This window comes from Oculina patagonica, chromosome 11 (genome assembly GCF_052425735.1).
Source record: "Oculina patagonica isolate OP01 chromosome 11, crgOcupat, whole genome shotgun sequence".
NCBI classification, from domain to species: Eukaryota; Metazoa; Cnidaria; class Anthozoa; order Scleractinia; family Oculinidae; genus Oculina; species Oculina patagonica.
Window position 1 is genome coordinate 15,231,388 of NC_135768.1, and position 13,941 is coordinate 15,245,328.

General features: G+C 42.4%; 1 protein-coding gene across 1 annotated transcript; it reads left to right on the forward strand.

Annotated features, from left to right (window-relative positions):
• The first annotated feature begins 883 nt into the window (after window positions 1–883).
• On the forward strand, window positions 884–10,614 carry LOC144630866 (endonuclease domain-containing 1 protein-like). The gene is made up of 3 exons (XM_078489239.1): window positions 884–1,190; window positions 9,581–10,518; window positions 10,602–10,614. The coding sequence occupies exons 1-3, from the start codon at window positions 891–893 to the stop codon at window positions 10,612–10,614; spliced, it is 1,251 nt and encodes a 416-aa protein (XP_078345365.1). The 5' UTR covers window positions 884–890.
• Window positions 10,615–13,941: the final 3,327 nt, after the last annotated feature.

A 13,941-nucleotide genomic window follows, 5' to 3' on the forward strand; every position in this document is an offset into this window, starting at 1 on the left:
GATCCACACCGGAAAACAAATGTAGTGTTAGTAAGAGTCAAACAGAGATACTTAATGCCAAATTTTAGACTGAAAGGTGCAATAATTAAGCTGTAGAATTATAGAACACAGACAATCCAGTGAACCAATCAAAACTCAAAGTGAACACATGTTGTCGTCACGAAGCGCGGGAAATCCGACGCGAGCAAGTCACAATTGGTTTTGGTTTTACTTTTTGGCTGGCTGAAAAAGTGGCGCGAGATTTTATTAACCAATCACAAAGCATAATAATGCAACACCAAAGCAAACGCGAATTACTTTCGACAGTAAAGCGATAACCACTCTATCTTCAACCTTCCAAATTTCAAAGACAAACAAATGATTTAAAATCATTTTAAGCGTACGCATAAACTGAGAATGCGTTTCAAACTGCTTACAATCGTTCCGTCGTGTAAATGAAGTCGAAAATTACACTTGTAAAATATAGTCACAACTTAAATAGATACTGGGGAATGGCGCAAAAGTAAACGGCAAGCGATAAACTAGGGTAAGACTGGGTGGGACTCGCTCCCACCCCCACTCCGCGCTCCCTTTCTCGAATTTTTCACTCTCCGTTTACTTTCCCGCCATTCCCCGGTAACCGAACGCCTAAAACAGGCTATCAAGAACAATTTTCGATGACCTAACGGTCAGCTGGGTTCTTTGAAAAACAAAGCAAAGTGTAGTATTGTCTAGCTTTGTCTAAAAGCATATAAAAGCTTTGCCTTGTCTAATTAAATCTAATTCGTGAGTGTTCCACCCTTTCTAATGGTCTGTATGACTTTCAAATTACTCCCCATAGACAATCGTAAGAGTCATCGAATCCTGGTCAGGAACCTCCCTGTTGACAAAGTTTGCTACGGACGGCGAAAATGACGCCCATTCCGCAGCTGTTTCTTGTGTTCTGTTTCTATGCTGTCGCTGTGAGATGTGAAGTAGGGAACGACTTCAACAACTGCCCTCAATTCTTTTACAAAGGAAGGCCTCCACAACTACAACGACATCTCGCACAACCACCGAAAAGCATCTGCCAAAGGCATGAGAATCAGTATCACTTCGCCACACTATATAGTACAAGGTTAAGGATTCCTTTGTACTCCGCCTACACTTTACCTGATCCTTGCCAAGGTTCTCAACCAAACAGGAAGTCCGGATGGTTTATTGAGCCCCAGGTAAGTTAACTATATCATTTGGCCATACCTTTACAATAATAATAGGCTTCAAAAGAAATGTGGAATTCATTCTCACAAGCGCTGAGTTCAAAATTTAAAAATGCCGATTTGTAGACAACATCGATAAACAACATCGATAAACTTTATCAATAATGACGGGGGTCATATATAAGAACTGCTCCGATCCTATAATAGCTTTCATTGGAAATGTCACACACTAGGGTTTCACCCACAGACTTAAACGTTAGAACCATCTTGTACAGCATAATATACAGTTCCACAGGAAAGTACTGCTCAATCTGCTCCGATCCTATAATAGCTTTCATTGGAAAGGTCACACACTATCGCTTTGTACAAGTTTTGCAATGTTTTTGAGTGGCACACCGTGAAATATCCCAGGTTGCTTCTTTCTGGATTTGTTAATTACTGTGATTGTGTTTTCGCTATTACCTTTGGATGGTCGCTACGTTTCGGGATAGCTCTACCGTATCTGGGTGAAATTCGTCCATTCGAACGCCTCCTTTATCGTTAAATTTGAAAACGTTCCAGTCAATCAATGATGATAAAACGTTGGAATTGAATTGTTTGCATTATAAAGGGTGCGTGTTGAAAGTTTAAAGAAAATCTATCGAGCTGTTGGAAAGATTTTTCAAAAAGCGCTTAAAACCGAAAATTACTCAAAAATTACAATAAGAGTGGTCGCAAGAAATAAAACAATTTCTCGAAATCGCATTGAGGAAACTCAACAAAACTTTCACGACGCCGAAAGATAACTTTAATACACATTCTGATTCACGCAAAAATCAGGTTTTACTGATTTGGCGGTTTTCTGTTTATCGTTGTCATGGAAATATTGATTACCTAAAAAATATGTGAAATCAAACTTCAATCTTAAACCTAAACCTGTAATTTTCATATTGATTCGAGTCAGGAAAGTTTACTATAAAGCCAATTGAAAATTATAGGTATGGTCTAGAAAAAACTGTATCGAGACACCTTAATTACATGAAATATATCTGTTTTTAGGCTATGTAACACTCCAAACTCGATGTATACACTCCAAAACACTCACTCACTCATCCTCTTCGCTCCTCTAACTGGAGCATAAGGCAACCCAGAAACGTCCTCCATCCTTCACGGTCTTTTGCTCGCTGTTCCACCTCATTCCCGCTAGTCCAGCCCAGGTCTTTACGCTCACCTTCCACAGTTCTTCTCCACGAAATCTTGGGTCTTCCTCGCTTTCTCTTGCCTCCAGGGGTCCAGGTGAGAGCAACTCGGCAATTGTTGTCTTTTTCCCTCCTCAAGATATGACCTATCCATCTCATCTCCATCGCCTGACCTTCACGGTTTCTGAGATGGGTCTCTCCTTAGTTCTTTCATAGAGATCACAGTTGGAGATGGTGTGTGGCCAGAATATTCCGAGGATTCTTCTTAGACATTTTCGGTGGAAAACGTCTAGCTGCTCTATATCTGTTGATGTAATCCTCCACATCTCAGCGCCGTACAGGAGAACAGAGGTCACACAGCTCTTGAGGATTTTCAGCTTGGTGTGCTTGCTGTACATCTTTGATCTCCAGACAGGATTGAGGGTGGCATACGCCCTTCTTGCAATTGACAGCCTTCGTTTGATGTCTTCATGTGATCCACCTTGCTGACTTCTTCAACGTCTTGTCCATTGATTAAATTGGGTTGGCAACCTTCGTGTTTGTTCGTAGCACCTTTGTCTTGGTGGTGTTGATGCAAAGACCGGTATACCTCGAGACCTGATGGAGGCGGTTGCACTTGTCTTGGAGATCTTTGTGCCGGCTTGAGAGAAGAGCTATGTCGTCGGCATAGTCAAGATCCTCAAGGACTGTTGTAAACTTCCATCTCAAACCCCTTCTTGCATTGTTGGTGTTTTGCATTATCCAGTCAATGATGATGTTGAAAAGAAAACCAGACATTACACAGCCCTGCTTGACACCTGACTACAGGAAACCAGTCTGATGTCTGCCCGCGTTCAACAACACAACAGGTGCTTCCATCATAAAGCTCTCGTATGATGTTCACGAAGTTTTCAGGAATACCATAATGTTTAAGGATGTTCCAAAGCCTGTCACGTCTTACACTATCGAAGGCCTTCTTGAAGTCGATGAAACCAATGTACAAGGGTGCTTGCCACTCAGCGCTCTGCTCTATGATGTTTCTAAGGATGAAGATCTGTTCAGTTGTTCCTCTACCTCTTCGGTAGGCAGCCTGTTCCTGTCGCAATCTCTTCTCCACTCCTTCCTGCATCCTAGACAGCAGCAGTCGGCAGAAGACCTTGTAAGGTACTGATAGTAAGGATATCCCACGGCAATTATCGCAAAAAGATGGATCACCTTTCTTGGCACTTTGGCCAGGAGAGATTTTTTCCAGTCAGATGGAGCTTTACACTGGTCAAGAGTCTGGTTGCAGATGTTCAGAAGCTGGTACAAGGCAATTGCGGGGCTGGCTTTCAGCATTTCTGCACTGCTGTTGTCCACACCGGGAGCTTTACCATTCTTCAGTCGAGATATGACTCCTCTCACTTCTTCGATTGTGACGGGGCTCGTATCCATCTCTATGGGTTCTTCGCAGATGTCGAGCTGGCAACCTTCAGGAAAGCCAGTTTCTTCGCAAACCACATTCAAGACTTCGTAGAAATGTTCTTTTCACCGTTCAAGCACTTCTTCCTCTGTAGTGATGACTGTACCATCCTTAGCCCGTATCCCAGTGCTTGGCTTCTTGAGGCATCCGCTTAGTAGTTTGGTCTTCATGTAGAGCTCTTTCAGGTTATTCTGGTGCGCTGCCCTTTCAGCCTCTTCTGCGATTCTTTCCAGGGTCCTCATTTTGTCTGCCCTCGCTCTTTTCTTCACTTCCTTGTCCTTCCTCTGGTAAATTTGCTGTTTTTCTCCTTCACACGTTCTGAGCGGCAGTTTAAGAGGCTGTGTTTTAGCACACGTCTTTCTTTGTTGCAGTTCCAAGTAGTGGGGCTCAACCAATCCTTCCTCGTCCTTGCTCTCTGCCCAAGAGTTTTAGCCGCTGTGCTGCGGTAGATGTCTCGATACTCAGTCCATGCATCATCTACACTCAGGTCTTTATTAGCCAAAGCTTCAAAACGGTTCTTCAGAGCTACGCTAAAGTTCCGCTTTTGCAAGGGGTCTTTTAACTTTTCAGTGTCATAGATGGTTCTTGACATCTGTTTCTTCCTATTTCTTGCCAGTTTTAAGCGTACCTTGCATCTGACGAGGTGATGGTCACTCGCGGCATCAGCTCCTCTTTGAACTTTGACATCGAGCAAGCATCTCCTGAATCTTCTTCTGATTGCTATGTGGTCAATCTGATTCCTGTCACGACCATTTGGGGATGTCCATGTGTATTTGTGGATGTCTTTGTGCCGAAAACAGGTGCCACCTATGACAAGACTGTTTTCGGTGCAGAGAGATGCAAATCTTAGGCCATTATCATTCATGATGCCGAGTCCTTCATTACCCAGGGTGCCTTCCCAGCCAGTGTTATCGGATCCTACCTTGGCATTTGCATCTCTGAGAAGAATCAGTAGGTCATGAAGTGGTGTAGCATCGATCTCTCTCTGGACCATCTCGTAGAAAACGTCCTTGTCCTCATCACTAGCCTCGTTGGTGGGGCTGTAGATCTGGATAAGTGTCATCTTCACGTACTTAGAGTAGAACCGCGCGCTGATAATCCTGTCTGAGATGGGGTTCCATTTCATCATGCATTTCCTTGTCTCATCGTTCATCGCCAGGGCAACACCACTGTGGTGTCCTTCCTCACGTCCAGAGTAGATGATTGTCTCGCCTGTCGTTGTCCTCACTTCCCAAAACCTGTCCATCTTACCTCACTGAGGCCGAGGATGTTTAGTTTGTACCTTCTCATTTCCTTCATTACTGTCGCTGTTTTCCCGATGGTATACATTGTCCTGATGTTCCAACATCCTATGTTCAAGTGGTCTTTGGGTGTAAGCAGAGATGTTTCATGCGGCCTTTTCATGCTCCCGGCTTCATTGCGGCTTTCACCTGAAGCAGTCATAGTCGTGCCACCCCAGTGGAGAAAACTCTCGTCAGGGATGTCACAGGTCGCACTAGTCCGATCCCGAATAGCATTCGTTACTGATGTAGTTTCCGTAGCAATTATTTTTTATGGGAGAGGGTTGCTGGTCCTCTGCCCAACCTGACTTTCCAGATCAGGAAACTGTTTGGACTGCTTTTGTCAGCACTCTCACCCAAGACCTCTCTGACATGGTTGAACCTGCCAGGGGTATGTACCCCAGTCAGCACAGCCCTTGAGATCATTGAGCCACGCAAGCTTCTACTCCCCGACAAGGTCCAGCCCAAGGTAGAAGGTACACTCCAAAAGCACATGGTTTATTCTGACGCGGCTTCGTGTAAAACACACTAGATATATCATCTAACAACTACTTCGTGTAAGTCACACGGAATATAATATCTCCCCTCTTTTTTACGGTTGCTTACATACAATAAAAATGATAACAAAATTCAATTAAATGTTCCAGAGTCCTTGAATCAATCACAATGATTCAATGTTCCAAAGTCTGTGAAACTTAGTAGATCAAATAATATTCTAAATTAGCAGGTTAGTTGGTTAGACGCTCATAACAAAGTATTAAAGTCTATTCAGACAATACTACAGTTCAACTCGATTGCATATTCCAAATGCTCCTGGCGTCCAATCAGAATTGATGCGAACATGTCATGTGACATAATCAGTCAAATAAGCAGGTCGACGTCGCTCTCGTCTAGGCCTTGTTGACTCTACTCTGGGAGTAGAAGAGCAAGAAGTAGAACCTTCTTCCGTCGTAACTGTGGGAAGCTCTCCCAACTCTTGGTTAGCATGCCCTGATGATCCGTTTGCAACAGTGTCTTCAGGATAATTACTTTGCTCAGGGATGTAAAATTGTGCTCTTTGACATTCACACTATCGCGTCCCATCTTCTCCTTATACAATTGGTCTTTTTCATCAATCAGATCATCTTGCTCACTTCTTTCTCTTGGTACTGTGTGATCCAGTTTCGGTCTGATAGGCCTATTTGACATAGCTTGGTATGGAGTAATCCCAGTGGCAGGGTGCGGTGTGTCCCTATATTCTATTAACATGTCAGAGAAAGCCATATTCCTGTCTAGTCCAGTTTTCCCCTGAAGGTGCGCAATTTTCACTGTTTTGATAAGTACTTGCATAAATCGTGGCTCGGGGTTGTTCTGGTGCCACACGATGATGATCGAAACCCTCTTTTTTTGCAAAGGTTCCAAACTCTTTCGAGTTGAATGGCGGACCATTGTCCTACTGCACTCGTTTTGGTACACCATGATGAACAAACATCTTCAACTTTTCTTTAGTAGGCTTCATTGTTGTCGAGAAAATTACTTCCATTTCCGGGTAACGGGTTCTTTGGTCAATTGCAACCAAGTTGTAATGGCCGTCCGGGTAAGGGCTGCCAAAATCGAGTGAGATTTCCTCCCATGGTTCCTTTGGGATCACTGATGGCTTGATAGGCTCTTGTCTGCGATCTTTGGTAGTGACTTGACAGTCAAAGCAGTGACCTATCATTGATCAATCATTCCATTCATGCCGGAAAACCAATACTTTGCTCTAAGCATTTGTTCGGTCTTTGTTGTACCCAGATGTCCTAGCTTGTGGCCTGATTTGATGACTTTCTGCTGTAACTCCTTTGGCAAAACAATCACTTCCATTCTGATAATCATGCCTTGTGCTTCATAAAGCTCATTCTTAATTGGATAAAATGGAGCTAGGTTAACATCCTTCTTGCTGGTCTCCCAGTTGCCTTTCTTGATAGTTTGGCTTAGTTTCTGCAAAACTCTATCTTGATGTGTTTCTTCTCTAATTCTGTCCAACACCACTGCATGTTCCGTTTCAATAGTTGCCTTCAAAATCTTCTCAGTGTCATTGTTTCCAACAACTGGCAATGGGTGCCTTGACAAAAAATCTAGAGGGTCAGCCTCATCTTTGCCAGGCTCGTAATTCATTTCAAAGTCCACATCCTGCATGTCCATCACCCATTTCTCGATTCGGGGTGGAAACTTCGCCTTAGGTTTATTAAACAGTGGCAGGAGTGGTTTGTGTGCAGTAATAAGGTAAACCTTGGTGCTCCGAGTAGGTAGATAGAAAATCGATCCTTGGCCCATTTTACACATAGAGCATCCTTCTCTGTTTGGTTATACCTCTTTTCCACATTCGTTAGAGTACGGCTTATGAAATGCACTGGTTGTCAGTCCCTGGTGGATTGCTGAAAAAGGCCAGCTGACAATCCTTCATTGTAACTAGCTTCGACTCTCATCATGATTGGTAGCTTGGGGTTGAAGAATGTCATTGTATCCTTGCTGAAGATGCTGGATTTCAATTCTTCAAACGCATCATCTTCATCTCTTCCCCAGTGAAACTTAGTCTCCTTGTGTGTCAGCTCTCTCAGGGGTTTCGTGAGCAAATCATACCGGGGTATAAATTTGGAGAGATACCCACTCATGCCAAGAAAACTTGTCTTCGATTGAGGGGGTTTGCACTCATTGATGGCCTGAACCTTCTCCGGTGTCGGTCTTAAACCGCCCTGGCCAAATTGGTAACCATAGAAGGTGATTTGTTTCTGGCCAAATTCACACTTAGGCTCGTTAAAGGTGATTCCATAATCTTCAGCTTTCTGAAATACTGACTCCAGTGTTTCATTACGTTCCTTCCAGTTGTTTGCACCAATCAAGATGTCGTCCCTCTGGTTAAGGCATCGAGGAATATCCCCAAAAATTTTGTACATTGCCTCATCAAATACATCTTGCGATGCCTTTGCACCAAATACCAGCCTTTTAGGTCTGAAATTACCCCACGGGGTGCTGAAAGTAGCAACAGATCTTGATTCTGGGTAACTCTAGCTGGTGGTACCCCTGTCGGAGGTCCAATTTCGTCCAAATATTGCAATCATGGAACTTGTGAATAAAATCTTCCACTATTGGTGCTTGTGAAATTCGACTCCTTTCCATGAACTGGTTCGGAACTCGCAAGTCAACACTCGCTCTGATCATGTGTAGCTCCAGCTGGTTTGATGGTAATCCTGCAAACTCTGATTCAGTTAGGTTGCACCACCAAAGGAGAGCACCAGGTAACTGGTTCATCGACAGGTACTTTCTCGAAGATATCTTCGTTAATGCCTAAGTCCAACCACTTTTTCACCGGCTCTTGCAGATAGTATGGTACCTGCCACTGTATGGTACAGGCCGCTGTGTTTCGGTAAATCCACCGCTTTGTTGTTTACGATACTGCAACTCAGAATGCACACGAGAAACATTCTCACGGGAATCATTCTGACTTCCCATATCTTTCATTTGCCTCGCAATATCCTCCGTCTGGCTTGCTTTGATCAGAAATCGTGTTAGGTCCCACGTCTTGCTAATGGCTTTCTCAATCATCTTCTTGTTATCAATGCTTTGAATTATGTGCTCCAAAATTCTCTCGTCGAATGTAGCTCCAAATTCACATTCCTTTGATTTCTCTCACAACCTTGCTGCGTATGCACTTGTGGTTTCACCCATGTGTGGCCTCATTTTCATAACTAAATACCTCGCATGATGCTTATTCTTCTTTGGACTAAAGAGGTCATTCAGCTTATTACGCAACTTCAAGTACACATCTCCCACCTCTGGATCCGGTAGACTCTTTTCTAATCGAGCTATCTCTTTCCCGCCGTAAATAATTATAGCATCTTTCTTATCGATGGCCTCCGTAATTCTGAAGTATCGGAATTCTCGCTTAATTCCCTCCAGCCATTCTTCCGATGCTTTGCCAACGCTGTTCGCTTCGTCGGGAATGATAAATGTGATAAAAATGGCTGCGTTCGAAGGTTTCTCCTCTCTGTAACCACTCGAATCGCTTATGCTTCTCCACTTGTTGCGGCTGTTGCCGCTGTTTCGCCTCCAGGCATTATTTCCTCTTATTTTTCTCCTCTTCGCCAATGTAACACTTCAAATTAAATCGATACACTCCAAAGCACATGGTTTATTCTGACGCAGCTTCGTGTAAGGCACACTAGATATATCATCTAATAACTGCTTCGTGTAAGTCACACGGGATATTACAGGCTAGCTTTCGGCAGGAAAACTTGATGGCCGTGATTACGACCTATGGCATATCCACTTCTTGCCTCCTTATCGACTGCATTTAGTAAGACATAGGATAAATAAGAGTACTGCTCAATATCTGTTAATTCTTGCCCCAGCTAGGGCAAGAACCGCGACCGTTTGATACGAAGTCCAGCGTGCTAACTATTAGGTCACCGCGCCTTCCATATGTAAATGTGCGTTATCCTTATAAAACCTTCGTCTATATTCTTTTTTTTTTACTTTTACCAGCTTTTATCAGATACGACGGGTACAGGGAATATGCAGACAGCCAGGCAGCAAAGCGTGAAAGCAGTACAGGCCATCAACGAAGACTACGAAAACACTGATTACGATAGGGGTCACCTCAACCCAAACTCTTACCAATGTGGCGAAAGCCGTACAGCAACTTTCACTCTCACAAATGCAGATCCACAAGACCCGTGCTTCAATCAGCAATCGTGGAAGAAAATGGAAAAGGTCTCAATGGATACGATGAGACTAAACTGCGTTGGGGCTAAGCGATACTTTGTCACCGGCGTGGTTCCAAAAAGAACGAGAATTCCAAATAAAGAGCATGACGCCGAGGCAGATAGAATTAGAGACTATAATCGAGTGACCGTCCCGAGTCACATGTGGACAGCGGCGTGCTGTTACGATCCAACCAATCAGGGAAATGGGTTTTCGTTTGCCTACATTGGAGAGAACGCCCCAGACTCTATTGTAGAAATCATGTCCGTGAGTGATCTTGAGGCAAAACTAGTTAGTAATGATCCAGAAGTGGATCGCTATGAAAGTGCTAAAATTTTTACAGATGATTGTGAAGAGAATTCGACAAAATCAAAGCGCATACGAGCTCAAGTTTCGGTTCCCATGAACATCAGAGTGGCAAATACAGTGGATGATTCAAGCAGGGTGGAACAATCTTCTATCCCCCTAAAGAAACGAAAACTCGTACATCAGGCAGTGGGCGTTATAGCAAGCAACAAAGTCGCCGCACATAACTATTCTATTGCTAGAATAGACCTTGGTATAACTTTAGAAAGAAACAATACTTCGTTAAACGAGACAAGACAGTTGCTGCTAGATAAAGGTGCTGGCTTGTTGATTTTTAGAGCAAACGACTTAAGACTAGTCACGACTCATCCCCCAAGCATAGAGCTCGATACAACATCAAAACAGCAAAAAAGGTACAAAACAGTATTAAGAAGGAGCGGAAATCCCAGTACTCCACTAGTGGAAGACGAATACCTGATCGTTCCAGATCTTTCAGCAAATGGATCTGATGTAACATACCAAGGCGATCGCTGCGTAAATTCCAACTGCTCGTTTTCGCAAGGAACATCGTACAAATGGTGTTACACGGATGTGAACGAAAACTGGGACTACTGCTGTTTGGACAAATGCCGGTTCAGAGACAGCAGTTACCCGACCTGCCATACACGACCAAACACCATTAGAAGCTGCTCCATGAGATCCTCTGCCATCAGTGTCAAGGGTTATAGGTGTCTGCCATCACATGAATGTGGCTTGCACGGAGTTACCACTGGTGTTACACTGACATTGGCAAGAATTGGGATTACTGCTGTCAACCGTGGCACTCGTGTGCAAAATACGGCGAGAACTACATCATCACTTTGTTTACCCTCGGATAAAGGGGTGTTACGCGGTGGTGTTATACAAGTGGTGTTATGCGGGTCAAACTAAGAAATCAACATGGCAATATTGCTTTTATTAATTCTCATGTTAAGGGAACTGTGTCACGGATTGTGAGAAAATTTAGACATAAGAAATTGCCTCACCAAATTGAGTGAAATTTAAGTCACAGTGAAGAAACATTTCAATAACACAGCAAATACAAAAGAAGGCACGGATGGACAGAAATTGAAGAAATCAAAACGGATAGCGATATGGGTTTCTTAAAAAAAAATGGGTTGAACAGTTTCAAAGTTAATCTCATTTGCTTGTAACTTTTAATTATAACGCCCGGGGGACATGTTTCTCCGTAGAAATTATGTTTCATAGCGAGTATTTGGCCAAACGTAATAAAATAGACTAAACCCAGTCGTGGCACAGTTCCTTTAAGTCAAAAGAGTCGTCAGTTAAAGTGAGGTATTTTTCGTTAATTGCTTCCTTTTATTTCCAGTAAGACGTTGCCAGGAACACTCAACCGTTTGTAACATGAAACATGATAATTTTGGTTTTCGTACAAACGTTTGTTTTTTCTTGCATGGGCTGAACATGATACCTTTGTTTTGCGACATCGATGATAGTTGCTTCGTTTTAGTAATATAACCAACTACGCGAATAGCATGAAAAGAATTAGAATCTTAATGGGTAAAGTACACCGGAATTCTTTATAATTAAAGTGATAAGACATTGAATCTAGACTTTTAACGGGCGCATAATAAATTGATATCGATAGTATAATTGATTGATTAATCGATCGATCGATCGATCGACCGACTGACTTACGGATTGTTTGATTGATTGACTGATTGATTGATTGACTGATTGATTGATTGATTGATTGATTGATTGATTGATTGATTGATTGATTGATTGATTGACCGACCGACCGACTTAAGGGGGGAGACTCTTAACTACAGATCCAATGTAAAATAGGCCTTATGCATGATAACGTCATAAGCTCAAAATTCACCACCAAGCCTCGTTTACGCAAATTATTCGCAACCTTTCGCCACCTTTATGCAGTTTTTACGTGGGTATTCTTTTCATCTTTGCTGCTTTGGGAATTCGTTTATGATAATATTTACAAGTTTGCACTTTGAAAGCGAGGCTTGGTGGTGAAACTAGCCAGGTTGACGTAACCATGCATAAGGGCTATTGTACCAATTTACATATTTTTATGCTTTTTTTTAAGTAGTCCACCACCGAGCGGTATCTTAACGGAATAAGAGGTGTCCTTCCTTGTACAAGGCAGCACATCCCTTTTGCCGGTAAAATACAAAAGCGGTTATTTATGTTCTTGGTGGGAACACGTCCACAGTTACGCATGCTGAAAATCAGGTACGAGTGTTTGACGATATGCTTTTCCATCTTCCTTTTTTTTTCGTTGTTACTCAACTAAGCAACAGGAGTTGCTCAGTAATCTAAGCATGGGGGAATGTTAAACCAAAAATTTCAAAGTTTTCAAACTGCATGCTTGCGTCACGAAACGTTACATTGCTTAGCACATCGATTATTTAGGTAACCCTTAATGGAGTTGTTTATCATCAACCACTCATCCATTGAGTTTAAGTAAGTAATTTTCATACCATTTAATGATTTTTGTTTGTTTGTGGGATTGAAAATAAGGCACCGTAAGATAGTATTACGGCAAAGTATATTTTTTGGTAACTGATGTACGTTATTGCATTTGTCAAAAGTCGCTGTTAATTGAAACTGAATATCTACTGGTATAACGTTAGTTTGCCTTGCTTTGCAACAAAAATATTCGGCAATATTTTTCTTACTAGCGCGGAAATTTTTCTAGGCACCTAATATAATCAACGACTGTTTTTGCAAAACTTGTTTGTTTGTCAAAGGTTAATTAGGTTTTGACCTTCTTGACCTAAACTTGGCCAAACTGGGTTTCCTTCCTGGAATTACTTACTGTCTTTACTGTCTACTTTTAAGTTGTTTAAGTTACCTAAATTCGACTGTCTTTTTCAAGAAATACCAGTTGATATCAGTTATCAGCAATTTTCCCCGAAGCCTTGGCTTTCATGTTTTCACGATCTACACGTGACAAGGACATTGTAGCAATTGTACAATTTTAATTAAACGGGTTTAGTTCTCAAGTACTTTTTTTATTTAGGTTTAAAAAGTAACTGTTGACACTATGTTCAAACCTGGAAAACAACTTAAGTATTAAAATATGGAAGAAGGCTCAGTCAGAATTAATGATGTTTGTAATTTTTATATTGCTCACGCTTTTTTGTTTTGACCAGATGTCGTACGTACGATAGTGGGATTTTAGAGAGAGAAATGACTTTGACACGGTAAACAACGCGAAGGTTTTTATGCTAATGTCTTGAGCGCACAGTCGTCATACAACTCAACAAAACTGCGCAAGTCCTACGTAAGCATTAATTTCTCAGATTTGACAGTTGATTGACGGTTAAAGGTTGGTCACTACTGAAAGAGCGTGAGCATGATCTCAAGCAGAGTTCAGATTTATCGTAGCAGTGTGAGTTTGTAAAGTCTTCTTCAAGTGATTAAACAAGTTACCAAAGAATTCAGGCGGGTTCACTTGAGCGCTAACTGCTGTTAAAGAGGGTACAGCTGTCCCCTTCCAAAAGTTCCGCTTTACGGGATTGCTGAAGATTAGGTTTTGTGGCAAGCGATTTTATAGCGTTTTGTTACGTAGACTGTCCACAGCCCTCTATTTTTTCTTGTTTTTTCGATCGATGAGCGCGCGGTGAGAATGGCGAGAGAACTGGACGCCAGCGCAAAACGGAAGAAGCAAGGGGGTGGGGGGACGGGGAGCGAAAAAACTATTTTTCTTTCGCTCGCGCTTCGCACTCGCTTCGTTTGCCCTTTTGCGCTCGCTTCGTTTGTTTTTTTTTGCGTTGAAAAATTGAGAGGCTGTGGACAGTCTATTTGTTACG